This window comes from Rhinichthys klamathensis, unplaced genomic scaffold (assembly GCF_029890125.1).
Source record: "Rhinichthys klamathensis goyatoka isolate OS25496 unplaced genomic scaffold, OSU_Roscu_1.1 h1tg000197l_1, whole genome shotgun sequence".
NCBI lineage: Eukaryota > Metazoa > Chordata > Actinopteri > Cypriniformes > Leuciscidae > Rhinichthys > Rhinichthys klamathensis.
Genome location: NW_026606723.1, coordinates 780,091 through 795,135, shown reverse-complemented (window position 1 = coordinate 795,135; position 15,045 = coordinate 780,091). Strand labels below are relative to the sequence as shown.

The 15,045-nt window shown below is 35.3% G+C and overlaps 2 protein-coding genes across 2 annotated transcripts; both read left to right on the top strand.

Moving 5' to 3' along the window:
• The first annotated feature begins 340 nt into the window (after window positions 1–340).
• xrra1 (X-ray radiation resistance associated 1) lies at window positions 341–5,706 on the top strand. Its single transcript, XM_056262953.1, has 17 exons — window positions 341–447; window positions 884–1,038; window positions 1,152–1,223; window positions 1,492–1,564; window positions 1,692–1,789; window positions 1,899–2,047; window positions 2,256–2,363; window positions 2,961–3,109; window positions 3,213–3,259; window positions 3,355–3,489; window positions 3,586–3,679; window positions 3,781–3,899; window positions 3,996–4,262; window positions 4,347–4,503; window positions 4,582–4,697; window positions 4,822–4,927; window positions 5,358–5,706. The coding sequence occupies exons 1-17, from the start codon at window positions 354–356 to the stop codon at window positions 5,513–5,515; spliced, it is 2,097 nt and encodes a 698-aa protein (XP_056118928.1). The 5' UTR covers window positions 341–353; the 3' UTR covers window positions 5,516–5,706.
• A 929-nt stretch (window positions 5,707–6,635) lies between these two features.
• Window positions 6,636–14,208, top strand: chrdl2 (chordin-like 2). Its single transcript, XM_056262952.1, has 11 exons — window positions 6,636–6,814; window positions 7,940–8,052; window positions 8,239–8,332; window positions 8,452–8,597; window positions 9,072–9,165; window positions 9,359–9,423; window positions 9,562–9,730; window positions 11,944–12,132; window positions 12,230–12,406; window positions 12,776–12,868; window positions 13,341–14,208. Exons 1-11 carry the CDS (start codon window positions 6,697–6,699, stop codon window positions 13,472–13,474), a joined length of 1,392 nt encoding a protein of 463 aa, XP_056118927.1. The 5' UTR covers window positions 6,636–6,696; the 3' UTR covers window positions 13,475–14,208.
• Window positions 14,209–15,045: the final 837 nt, after the last annotated feature.

The following is a 15,045-nucleotide window of genomic DNA, read 5'->3' as shown; positions in this document are numbered from 1 at the left end:
TTCATTCACTTGTATGAATTCAGTGGGATATTGAATAACTTTTTGTTCTATTAATTTACGATTTTCAAACTGTATTCATAGAGTTAAAATCGCAACGATGACAGGAAACGATGAAAAATTACTACATTTCCCATATCGCTTAACTACGGTTGCTAAGAAACAGACTTCATGTATTGTTTATTCGAGAGACATGCTAGAAGGGTCTTAGTGGTTCCGAGTAAATATAAATTACGTTTCCAGAGTAAATACTTAATCCTAACGTATCTGGTTAACGGCTTGGTTGGTCTTTATTTTGCTGTTCACAATCACATTACTGTTATCTAGGAGATAGGCCTAACAGCTCACTAAAGGAGATGACAGGACTTGGGATTTACAAATTTGAAAATGGAGAAAGTTACCTATCAAATTGCTTCCCAACAAGATCATATTTTCATCCAAGAAACGAAGGTGAGTATTATTCCTGTGATGGTAAAGCTGAATTTTCAGCATCGTTACTCCAGTTTTTAGTGTCAAATAAGTTAATCCTTCAGAAATCATTATAATATGCTGATTTGCTGCTCAAGAAACATTTCTTATTATCAATGTCGAAGACAGTTAACGTTAATAGTTTTGCTTTATAATAGCTTTAATTTTAATATGATTATTTAAGGAATAGAAAGTTCAAAAGAACAGCATTTATTTATACTAGAAATTATTTTAACAACGTGAAAGTATTTACAGTCATTTTTAATCCATTTAATGCACCGTTGCTAAATAAAAGAATTAATTTCTTTAAAAAAAATCTTACGGACTATGGTGCAAACATGCCTCTGAATTTTTAACATTTAAATAAATAATTGCATCTATTAAACAGTGCACTGAGGTATTATTTATTTTTTTAAAGGGGCAGGACACTGGCTAGTAGCACACAGAAATACATTGGAAGAGGGAATATCAAAAAGGAAAAACGTTTCAGGATCGTGTTTCGAAGTGCACTCCGGGAAACATGAAAAGGGAAGACCAGAGAGTGCAAGCAGCACTTTAGATGCTCAACTTTTAGTAAGAATGCGTTCACATTAGTTACTCTGCTACTAATTCTTTCATTCATTGGTTTCACATGTGACTCTGATGTTCAATATCTCTTACTAACACACACTTCCACTATACTTCAGATTACACTGCATTGTGTGGATAAGCCCTCCGACCTCTGTTCTGTTAACATCAGTGGGCAGCATTTGCAAATGGTAAGCCCTGTATAAAACACATTATTTAAGGTTACTTTGTTAGTTTAGCGGTTCTTTACCAGGGGGACTCAGGAAACAATCTTTCATATAAGCTAAAACTACGTAAATTTTAGATAATAACTTATGGAGATTATTGTCTTGTGTGTGTGTGTGTGTGTGTGTGTGTGTGTGTGTTGGGGGGTTTGCCTTGGAGTCAAAATGTTTAAGAACTAATGTTTTAAGCCATCTGCCTTTACATCACAAAATGATTTTTCTTTTTTTTAAATAGGTCAAACTTGAGGGTTTGGAAAAATTTGATCACATTACTTACATAAATGCCTCAGATAACCATTTAACTTTAGGTAATCAAATATTTGTTATATTCTTTTGATATTTCTAGTGTAACAAGTGTAAAATGTGTGTGCGTGTGTGTATATATATATATATATATATATATATATATATATATATATATATATTTTTTCCTAGAGCCTTTTGACAGGTTTCCTGCACTAAGGGAATTGGAACTATCACTGAACAGTCTCCGTAATTTTGATATTCATGCTGAAGAATTCCAGAGATTGGAGGTGAGTTTGCTTAAATACTGGGTTGTGATCGTATTCTGCTCTTGAACGATTAAAGCAGATGTGAATGTTGTGATGATCTAAAAAACGTGACATTATTACTTTGTTTCAGGTTTTGGATTTATCTTTCAATAACATATCAGGAGAAAGTATATTAAATCTAGGCCTGTTAGCACGTCTGAAGGTGCTCCATCTAACTGGAAACCAACTGCAGATGCTTCCACCTAATATGGCTGGACCTTGTACCTGCCCTGGAGAAAAGTAAAAGAGACTTTAAAATCTCTTTTAAAGACTTTATCTAAGTAGCATATGTGCTTAGAAATGCTATGCTTACCCTTTATTTTAAAAGTATGGAACATTAAGTCACAAGTGACTTTTTGTCTAAAGCTTTGTAAAAGAACTACACAAGAAGATTCAGTGCAGTTTTGAATGTTTGAAATTACCTTAGAACATTTTTCCCTTTTCTTAGGAGCACTCAACAGGGTTCCTTGCTATTTCAAAAACTTGAAGTATTGATGCTTGATGAGAACAAATTATCATCTCCAGGAGTGTTTATGAGTCTTGCTAACTTACAAAGGTTAGTAAGCTGTTTCTAGAGAAATATGTGGCATAAGTTTCTGGAGTGTTCAAATGAATTCATTTCATGCAACAAGACAGATCATTTCATTTTGAAGTCCTGGATGTGGCAGGTGCTTTGGATATATAGTGGAATCTTTATCATATATATATATATATATATATATATATATATGCATACGTATATATGCAAGAACATTTGAGTTTATAATCTACATTTATCTATGTAATAATAATCAGCCAAAATAGCAATACTATTTAGCACAAAATCTCTCTTAATTTAAATAATCCTAAATTTCTAAACAAAATGTGCACTCATTACAATCAGTTATTAGTAACATATAGCCTATCAAATCAGTCTCAGTTTATTTTTACCAAACAATGCTGTAGCCCAAGGAAATTACCCGTGTTGTAAACATGAATGTGTCTAAGTGATTAGAGGGCTCTGTTTTGTTTTTAAATTTATAATTTATAAACTTATTAATAATTAAGGAAACTGCAAAAGTATGATGCTTACATTTGACATTGTTTAGGAACCATTTAAGTGATTCTCACATTCTCTCTTAAATTCGTTTTATCTTACTTTTTGTGCATTTAGGCTTTGTCATCTAAACTTACAAGGAAATTGTATCTCAGGAGTCCCATTCTTGGAACAAATGGCAACATTACAAGATGACCAGACAGGCATTATGCCAGGCATTAGCATCAGACAGAGCGTGAGCCTGACAAATGACAAGAGGATAAAGTGTTAGTATATTTAATAATAATAATAATAATAATAATAATAAAAATTTAGGTTGGAAAACAAATTGTTTATCTGTTCATTTTTTTCCCTTTCTTTGCCAAATAGTCTCTGAAATCACCATGAGCCAGCAAAAACCAGAAAAAACACTGGAAGTAGGATTGGATGTCTATAGTCATATCCATTTTTTTTCTCAATATTATCATTGATATTCATCAGCATTTTATAATGTAACTTGTATATGCAATAGGAGGACAAAGCATGTCTTGAAATACATTCTGGTCCCTTAAAATACTGTGATGATCAGAGAAAGGAGGATGGATGCTCTATGGATCTCCGTCTACCTTTTCAGGAACTTCGTCATCTGATTTTGGCCAACAATGAGGTCTGTGTATTTGTTTCTGTGTCTTTGATTTTTTACAAACATAGACAGCTGAATTAAGTCATTGACAGCAGAGCTTTTTTCCAATTTTCCCTCTAGATAGCTGAGGAAGAGGCATTGTTGCCTGTGGCATTGTTTCCAAAGCTCAATGAGCTTGTTATTCACTCAAACCCCTTGACAACACAGAGAAGTGGTAAGCTCACACATCCTCGGGCAGGCTCATTGCTAGGGCTTTAAATGAACTAAATCTGACACAAAAAAAAGTACATCTTCTTTCTGTGTTTTTCAATACAGGCGACCCACCAATGCTGACCTGTTTTCTTCAAGACAAGCTGGGTATTAAGATAAGGCGCAAAAAGACAACGGATCGCATTAAGCGACATATTAAACTCCCTGTCAATCCTAAAAGAAAGGTGTCACAACTTTAGAAGTTTGGATTTAGCACTTAATGTTTTCTTTTAAGTCTTAAGTCTTTTCAGAAGCAGTTTACCTTCTACTTACATTTTCAGGTGAGAACTACAATTCCAAACATACCAAAATTTCCTTCAATCATGGAAAATCAACATGCTACAGAACCACTCTGCCCAAAGAAATATACTGGAGAAGAAAGTCCTCAACCCTCAGAGTATGGGTTAATGCATGCATTTGGCTTATCGTCTCAAACGAGCATTGAAGACGAGGAAGACATTGCCATGGGCCAGGAGCATTTAGACTTGGCAAGTGCAGACATATCCTTTGAGGCGAATCAAGATGCAGAGCCGTTCTTTGTAACAGAGGTAATTGTTTGTACCTAAATCTACATATCAAGACTTGTATGATACGCATGTTAGAAAACGTTTTTGTTTTATTTTATTTTCCAGATTAATGGCCTAAATCAATCTGAATACCAAGAAGAGCTCGATGATCCAAAGCAAACCAGCCTGGAAATGAAAGCCAATAAAGCTTGTCCAGAAAAACTGATTGGTTACGAAATCTTACTTGATGACACATCTGAGCCAGAAATGCCTGAGATTTCTGGTAAGATTTTTCCTGAACTCTTTGTTTAACCCGTGCCGTTTTGTTTGTTCGTGTTGTCATTGATTTTTCTCGACGCAGGAATTCAACACGCCGTAAGGGTTTTGGAGCACACGCTCAAGAACCTGCTTGTGTATAGAGATTCTAAAGCAAATCTGGACCTTCCTCAGAAGCCGTACGCCAAAAGAGAGAAAAGGGTCAGTGGTCATTCATCGGCTCTATACGGTGCAGTCATCATCTACACTGAATAAGATATTACTGCCATTATTGAATCCTGGGTCATCTGTTATCAGTAACACAGCAGGAACATTCTTTTCACAGATTAGAAATCTGCCACCTTTGAGACCTAAGAAGTCAAAGGGAGAAAAAGTTGAAGAACTTCTCGCCCAAATAAAGGAGAAGAAAACAATAAGCAAAGTTCCCTTAGGTAACCGATGCTTCCTTTGTCATTTTATGGCAGGCTTTGAAATGTCACTTATTTATTAAAATGACAAAACCGAGATGGAACCCAGTGTAATTAAGCAAGTCAAGATGCTATTTCAGCAGGAGCAGCATTTAAATGTTATCATCAACTAGCAGGTCAACTATCAAGAACACTACTGAGATGTTATAGTGATTGTGCGGCACTGTTTACTTTGAAATGCTCTATTTGGCTCTGCAGCTGTTCCTCTATTATTTCAACACTTAACAGATTGCTAGTGTGTTGGACTGTGCTGCATAAATGAACTTCAGTGCAATGATTGTGGATATGGCATCTAGGGAACCTCCAGACTACTGTTAATATGAATAAATTGATATTCAATGCAGCATTGCTCATAGAACGATATTAAATGCAACTTCATATATTCTCTATGCAGATAATGTACTCAAAGGAGGGAATGATATTTGTAAGAGAGAATATGAAGAAGCACTAACTCTGCTGAAGGACATGAAAAGGAAGTACAGGACGGCCCATTTGAAAAGAGTGGAACAAGCAGAACAGATTGAGACTGAGAAGACGTGTAATCTAAATTAACAGGTGCTTTACTTTCTGCTTTTACTAGAGACTGCAACAAATTACTATTAAGATATTGGAGAGATGGCAACAAAATATGATCTTTTGTATTGAATACAAATAAACAGCATATGTCATTGCTGTCAGAAATATAAAGTTTAGGTTACATTTATTTTCATCATGTGCTGAAAACTTACATTTCTAGAGGCATTTGTTTTATCTCATATTCTTCTCTGACATAAACAGTATATTCCCTTCGAGGGATTGCCTCAAAGAATCCTTTTTCACATCATTAATTAACTTTTACTTTTTTTAATATGGCAAGAGTTGGGCTGTTATGTCTTTTGAGTGTTTTGTCACAATCAAATAAATGGTTGGTAATTTGCAGAAAGTATACTTTAAAAGAAATGATCTCATATTTTTACCTGAAATAGTTTAGCATTTGTCATTATGGAATGTTAATGTTTTGAAAGGTGAAGAAAAGAAATAGGAACAAATTAAAATGAAAATAATTTTAGAAAATTGATTGTAACTCAGTGAGTAGTTTTTTTTATACCATTGTCAATTTTAATGTTAATATATTTACAACAGGACCAACAATAAAACATTCATATATAACGTATATATAATATACAGTATAATGTATAACATATCATAACGTATATCAGGATAATAACAGATTTCATGTGATAAACTCCAAATGTGCATTATACTAATAGTGTGCAGCAGTTTGGATTAAAAAAAGGAAAAAAGGTTTAGTTTTTTATATTACTGTCATTGCACACTTTTCTTTTTAATATATGCAATAGGACTAGCATTAAAAACGGCTAAGCTGCTCCAGAAAATAATTACATAATTAAAAAAATTGTACATGTAAATGGGCCATGCTTGTTTTTTCTTTATTATATAAAAGCTTACATTATTATTTAGTATATGATTTTTATATATTATATAGGCCTATATATATTTTTAAAATAACTGATTTCATGCGCGTATATCCTGATAATATCCAGAAGTTCGCATTTTTTCATAACTAAAACATACATTGCAAAGTGTTTAAAATAATGTTTGTAGCTACAACACAGCGAACAAGTCGGTTTTCCTGCAGGAGGCGCTTTTGATAAAACCTAGAGGCGCTTCAGAAACTCCCACAAACCATCGTAGTTATCAAGTGCGGAGAAGTTTGAGAAGACAAATCCTACATGTCCACGGTTTTCTGGAATATGAAGAAAAGAATGACCTACTTGAGACATCTTTTCATTTTGGTCACAATGCGATGCGTCGTTCAGGGTGAAACAGATGCAATACGACCAGGGAAAGGTAAGTGACTCCATCAACGAATATTTTATTAGTAAATGGGCATCACCCTTCGATGCATCATTCTGCCAGCGATGCGACTGTATTGAAAATGCTGTGATTAAGTTATACAATACAACTTCCTTTTTAACGGCCATTTCAGTGTTTTTAAAGTAATGCAAATGAAAGGTAATTCCGTTAAACCGTGACATTGTATCCTACATTAGCATATGTGTAAACAACGAGATTATTCTACTTCAAGTTCATTTTATTTATATAGCACATTTTACAAAAGCCACTGGCTGACCAAAGTGCTTTACAGAACAGCAGAATTAAAAGAAAATAATACCTGCATAACAACACAACACAAATAAGCGCAGCAAAGCTAAGAGCAGCCTTAAAACAGGAGTAGCAAAACAGTATCAGACTCAAATATAAAATATTAAAACAGAGATGGCAATTGATTTCCAATTGGCAATTTTTCCAAAAATTGGAAAACAGTATCAGACTAAAAAAAAAAGTAAATCAGGCAGTATCAGACTCTAATATATAATAGAAAGAACTAGGAGGGGCAAAAACAGTATCAGACTCAATTGAAATTAGTAAACCCATCCATATTGTTGACATTTTTTTAAGGAAAACAACAAAAATCCAAACGTTGTTTTGGTCTCCCCATCCATGTTTGCTAATTATGTATTTATTCTCCCTCACTATAATTGTAGGTTTAAGTGAACATTTCATTTCCATGAAAAGACTGTCAGGTTATGCGTCAAATCAGTTATGATAATAACTCCCCCTTGATGTACAATTTAATTCAAATTAAACTGTCATAATGATATTATCATCCTATCAGGAGATTTTCCATTGTCTCACTTTTTTATCACTATCTTATATTTTGTAAGGTTTGTTAGTATGGGGAAAATCTTAAATCTAGTTTACTTTTTCTTTTTTTTCTTTTTCTTTTTTACAATTAACAACTGATTTTTATTCTCGTTAATTGTCTTTTTAATAAATATCTATTAGTGTCATTACCTAAAGCTATCGCTTTACAGAATACATAATATTTCTGGAATTAAAACATTTATAATTGATAACATTGTTGATGTAAATCCTAGCAATCAAATGATCACATGTTTGTGTTGCATGCAGTGTCAGGTGTGTTTTGCACTTTTAAAGAGAAGTCATACAGGCCAGGTGATAGCTGGCATCCCTATTTGGAGCCCTTTGGATTCATGTTCTGCATGCGCTGTACGTGCACAGAAGTATGTATCCACCTTTCAAGCCTAATTTACTGTTTTAAGTTTTAATATGCCATAGCTTTTTAGCTGATCATTCATGAATTACCCATTACTTTTAATGTTGCAATTGTGTGCATGCACTTGTCAGATGCACATACTATGTGTAATGTGTCAGTGTTTCTGTCTACTCTCATGTGGGTGTATGTATAGTCTGGTCATGTGAAATGCAACAGCATCAAATGCCCTGTTCTGCGATGTGAAAATCCAGTGACTAACTCACAGCAGTGTTGTCCTCATTGTGCAGGTATTGCAACACTTTTTTTTAATGTGGGAGTTCAATTAATTTAATTTATATACATGATTCTGGTACTTTTTTATTTGAACCGTCTGACTTATGCATATTATTGTTATTGTCATAATCAGATGAGCACAGAACTCCTGCTGGTCTGCGGGCACCCATTAAAACCTGTAGGTATAATGGAAGCATTTATCAAACAGGGGAAACATTTGCCAACCATGAGCTCTTCCCATCCCGTCAGTCGAACCAGTGTGTCATGTGTACTTGCTCTGTAAGTATTTGTTTGCATTCATTGTTGTTAACATTTACCATAGTACATCTCTCAGGAGGAACAGACTGGCACCTGCAAACATGGGAATCTAACTTCAAACAGTTTAATAGTTTTTATAGTGTCCTGAAAGATAGTGTGAGAGAGCAGGTCAAAATGCAGAATTTCTGTAGCTCAAACAGTAGAGCGTTACGCTATTTTGGATAAAATTGTCTGCTTTTAAAATGAAATGATAATAATGCTCAATAAACCATAATGCTTTCACCATAGTCATAACTGCAGATTCATTCCCTAGCTATTCCCCAAATAACTACATAGTTTCAGTAACAGACACACAGACACTTAAAACAACAACAAAGCAATTCAAGTAATAATGTCTTCATTAATACATTTTAGGTTTATGGTTGTAATTTTATGTACAATAAATGAAATCATAATTAATATTATTTATTTATTTTTTATTCTTTTTCATTAAAGAATGGAAATATATTCTGTGCATTGAAAACCTGTCAGCTCATTACATGCTCCTCACCTGTGTCAGTCCCGGATACCTGCTGCTTGGTGTGCAAAGGTAACAATTTATTTGCAATTTCTTTTTTCAAATTTAGAGAATTGTAGCCTATTTCAGTTATGTTATAGGATGCAAAGGCTGCTGAAAATGATTTATTTTAGACGAAATTGGATGTTAGAGGCTGTATTCATATTTTAAGCCCCTTGTTGTGGTAAAAAATAAATAAATGCCATTGTCTCCTTTGAATAAACAGAAAGTGCAATTGATATCAATTCTGCATCCTTTGAGGATGGAGGACAACAATTGAACAGAGGAGTTGTATGTATTTTCTTTTTCAAGAGACTCACTGTACTCCTTAAAATGTGTTTTATTGTTTTATTCATGATACTCTTTAATAGGATAATATTTAAACAAATGCAGTTACAACGTTTGATTTTATGTGTCTTGAAACACAAGAGGCATTCTGTGGATCAGTGTGGTGCGGAACAGGTCAGGGTTCGCTCAGTCAGGGCCACGCCATCGACACTCCGGGGGTCTCCCAGAGGCCTCAACCTGCAGACAGTACACCTCAAAGGAGCTGCTGAAACTACTGTTAAAATTCTTCTGCAGCGCAAACATCAGAGAGGTAAACAATAGGGCTTTTCACACTTGAACTAGTTAACCCTGGGTCTTTCTACACCCTGGGTATACGGAAGACGGAATATAGTTGTTAACCCTAGGTAAAAAGAATGCTGTAGGCATGATGTTAAAACTCAGAGGACTAGTTCGCTAGTGGTTCCCTCAAGATTTTCCTATGGGTTACTGTAAACCCGAATAAGTTGGCAAAACTCCAAAAATTTGAGGCAATCAGTCAAAAAAATAAGAAATTCAAAGTTTAGGTAAACATAACTGGCAGATTTTTATTTTGTACATTTTTGAATGGCTCTTTACTTGAAATATTTGATTAAGTTAATTCATACATTTAACTAAAAATTATCATGTAATCTCAAATGAAATATTTTTAGTAGTGGATCTTGGCTAGCTTGAACTAGCTAATTCAGTAATGCTATCTTGCTAATTATTAACACAATGCTTTAATAGCATAGTCATAGCAATTTCTGAATGAGTCACTGTAAACTCAAATAAGTTGGCAAAAGCTTAAGTAAGCAGAACTGACAGAATTTTATTTTGTACTCATACATTTTACTTGTTCTTAAAAGGTTAGTTCACCCCAAAATTACAATTCTGTCAGTAATTACTCACCCTCATGTTGTTCCAACCCCGTAAGACTTTCGTTCATCTTCGGAACACAAATTAAGATATTTTTGATTAAATCTGAGAGCTGTCTCACTCCTCCATAGGCTTCTATGTAATTGAAACTTGCAGGCCCAGAAAGTTAGTAAAGACAATGTTTAAAATAGTCCAAGTGACTACAGTGGCTCAACCGTAAGTTTATCAAACGACGAGAATACTTTTTGTGCGCAAAAAAACAACCAAAAATAACGACCTTATTCAATTATTCATTTTCTTCTGTGTATTTTTTTCTTCCAATATATGAGTCTACGTTCTGACGTACAACCCAGAAGCGCTGCGCTGTTACACTACGTGAACTCACTCAGAGGCCCACACAGAAGGAAATGAATACATTACCACTTAACATTAATCTTGCACAAAAAAAAAAAAATTATTATAATTTTAATTTTAGCATTTACTCTCCCTTTCGAGTGCCATGGGCAAAGCATTTTAGTTGGTCTAAATTAAGAGTTCATAAAACGAATCAGATTACTTCAAATGTGTCAGTTTTGTGAACTCGATAGAAAAAGAAAGTTCTAAAGTTAATTTGAATAAAATAATTAGGTTTGAGTAGGGTATTAACTTATTTTATTAAATGAAACAATTAATTTTTACTGTTTACTATAATGGGGTTTTTGGATTTATAAGTAAAATAAGGTCTATGGTAAACAACTTAAATTACACACACCCATATCGAAAGCGTGGATTTTGAAGCTGGTATGTTAATTTAATAAAAAACGACAGACCTTATATTAAACCCCATTATAAAATCCCATAGGAAAATTTTAAGGGAACCACTGGTGAATTAGTCTTCCGGGTTTTGACGTTGTTACGAACCTCCAGTGGAAACACAAACACACACGGCCGTATAAGGGCCGTAACAGACGTCATGCACTTTATTAACCCGGGTTAACAACTAATCCTGGGTATTTATAAGCTGCTGTTTCACACTGTACATTCCTAAACCCTAGGTTAACGTTCTTATATGTATATTTGCGGGTGTCAGTGTCTTTGATTGGACGAGCACATCATGCGATCTGTTTACATAAAGGCTCTAGTATTGAGCGTCCTCATATATTGCCGACTGTACTACTGAATGGACTTTTCGAACTAAAGGTAAGAATAAAATGGTCACGTTTCATGTCACCATTTCACATTTTCCCCCTTAAATGCTGAAACATAGCCTACTGTTTATATAACACGTAGTGTTTCTGTGATGCACAAAGCATGTGAATATGAGGCAAGCGATTGGCTGTCTGTTGTTAAGCATTTAGCTGTAACCGCATCACCATTTTACAGGTTTGGCACCGCAATGTGGGTTTAACACCGCAAAAGCGATGCTAACTCTGCATATAACCCCGGGTTGTGGGGCAGTGCTAACCCCACTTCTACATTTCAAGTGTGAAACGTTCCTTTACCCAGGGTTAAAAGCGAGGTTTAGAACGACGATAACCCGGTGAAGCACAGTATGAAAAACCACTGATTGGAAATGTGAGGAATTGCTTATCAAAATCCAATAAAGTCATATCCTGTCAAAGTAATGTAGGGTTTCTGACTTTGTCTAAGCTTGTGTGTACAGTGGCAAGACCTATTCTCATGGTGACGTGTGGCACCCGGCGCTAGGGAAGGTCTTGGAGTGCATTCTGTGCACCTGCAGGGATGGCTTTCAAGAATGCAGGCGCATCACGTGTCCCAACCAGTATCCATGCCAACATCCCATAAAGATAGAGGGGAAATGCTGTAAGATTTGTCCAGGTAGGCATATCAGTGTTATCATATTTGCAATGATTTAACTTTAATGTTTTATCAGTGTGTGTGTTTTTTTGTTGTTTTTTTTAACTTGCATTTCCAGAGCTCAAAGCAGAGAGCAACAAGACTGAGTGCTATCTTGCTCAGGACAATAACAGTCTCCTGGTTTATAAAGTTGAACCCTCATCAGCTGCTCAGTCGGAAGATAAAGTACGGATGATTGCCATCGAGAGACAAGGAGCCACTGAAGTTGAGGTGCAAGTCTGGAAAACTGTTGAAGGTGATGTTGGTGATTTAAACAAGTTATAATATAGATAATCATGAGGTTGTTACATTTGTTTGGTAATTCAAGACTATTATAGTGTTAAGCACATCATTTCTATCAGCGCTGGAACAAACTATTGTAGGAGAGCAAAAATAGAGATTCTTTCACTTTTCTAGATTTCATCCAAATTCTTAGTCACTGACCTAGATATTTTTTTATTTTTTATTTTATAAATCTTTGCCGGCTCTCAGCTCCAAGATAAGGTTGCTTATTTTAGCTCTATGGCACTAGAATTAGGGCCCGAGGACCCTATTGGAATCGCTCTGTTTATTATGTGTATTATTGTAGTGTTATTCCTTTAAAACTGTCTTCTAATCTTTGCAGGTGTTTTGCATCTGATGGAGACAGGTGATGTTCAGAAGAAAGACCTCATAGAGCATCCGGAAAATTACATCTTGCTGACCACATTAGATGAGGGTTTGTTTAATTTTTTGCATTTCACCAAATTAGTTCCGCATTAGTTTGCAAAATGTGAGATTTAAACATTTAACTGTGTATTTTGATAGTTAAAATTGAGTTTGAATTGAACACACTGAACATTTTAGGTGAATTAAAGGTAAACTGATTCCTCTCCTAATATGTGTTTTAAACAGCCATGAAAAGAGACTAGGGACAACACAAAATATTTGAGCTAGGAGTATTTTCAGCTGCCAGGAAATATGATAAGGTAGAGGAGACCAGAGGAAATTGAACGTCTAACATGTAGATTTTTGGTTTCCTTTTTACAAATTTTCCATCTAACTATTTCAGTAAGTCACTCTTGATACATTTTCTGAGCATTGGCTGTGCTCTGTGAATTAAATTCTGTGCCAGACACAGAGAGACAGGCCTGATTCACACTGTACGCTAAAGCAATCTGTATTAAACTGTCCTTCTTCTGTTTGCATAGACACTTGGAGAAAGTTCAAAGAAGAAGAGGACAAGCAGAAGGACTTCAGTAAGATTAGGAGCTGTGAAGACGGGATCAAGGAAGTGGTGAAGTACTTAAACCCTGAACAGCTGGACAGTCTTTGCACTTCTTAGTCTCCTCCCCACTCTAACACTGTGCCATCTCAGTCTGACACTCATTTTATTACAAGAAGAACACACTCACACTCACACAATGTGCATGTAGTACAAAACCAGATGCTGGCAGCAGGTAGTCTAAAGATCTCGTTTATTACTATGAGTCGGTTTATCGCAAGTCTTTATGAGTTTGACATCCCAGAATTCTTTCTTTTTTTCGGAAGCCTTGAGGTCAGACATTTTTCTTGCTTTGATAAAAATGCACGTTTGGTAAGAAAAAAGTGGGTGAATATATGCTATTTTGGCTGGAATTATGAGGAAGAAAAGATTTAAAGCAGTCCTCATCATTAATAAAGGAAATGATGTACTGTTTGTAATTTTAGCAGGCATCCACTGTATGTACATAAGAGGAAAAACAAAGGATGATGTAGACAGCTTATTGGCCAGAATGCTTTTATAAAGTTGACGTAGGCCACATTCCCCACTGTACTTAGTTATACACTAGTCATTTATGTAACATGGGAAAACTAAAAATGCACTATTTATTGTAAAGTCAAAGCAGCCAACATCGTCATTATTTCAAAAGATTTTTTTTCTGCCTATCTTCTATGCAGAAAATGTTTTGCATTGTAATGTATGTAGCGTGCATATTGATCTGGTTATGTATAACTCGTATGCACTTAAAATTATGACAAATATATTTGGCTGATGACCCTGACTAAACAATATAAAATCGTATTTAGGAGCTGAAAGATTTCTTTTTCTATTAGTTTATAGACTCTTGTTTTCAAAAAGAATTATGGCCTAATGCAATAACTGTATATAAAAGGGGATCATAGGGTTTTTTACATGTAGTTTTGACAGGCTTTTAGGTGTCAAAACAACCATGTACTAAAGCAGGTCATTAGTTCACATGATCATTGATACTGTTGATGAGACATAATGTTGTAAATGAGCAGCAGACATTATGGGATCTTTACTTTGAGCTGAAACGAACAATCCGTTGTGGCATAAATGAGTAGAAACCTGTTGCGGCCAGTCAACATGACAAGCTCCTGACATCGTTTGTTCTACGGTCGTGCTAATCACAATGAACCGAGACGGGCCGCCGAACCCAGATTGGGGCAGTTCAGGGAGTTGTGACTAATATTCCTTCTCTCCAGATCCCAAAAGCCCACTTTCCTCTTTTGTCACAATGAGTCATTGTGCTGGCCGCATACAAAGTGCCAGACGGTGCTGCTCATCTCTCACTGAAGGCCTGACAAAATATTTTGAAACAGAAGCCCCTCAGTTGCAGACCTTAATAGTCACACAATGAAGCTGTGAATTATTTCCGCTGGCTGTTGGATCTAACAGTTTCTGGCAATTTGTTCTCTTTGAACGGCTTTGGAGGGAAGACAAAGGGGATTTTACTGTGCGCTCCTACTTCATTTTCTCTCTTTGTGTATGTTAGTTTAAGGAGATGGTCGGACATCCCGTTTGATCAATACGCTGGCCGTCGTTTCACAAAAAGAGCCTTTTGTTACGTCGAGAACCTTTCAGTTTCGTTATGTCCGTGTTGATTTGATGGAGTCTGAAATGGCTTCAGC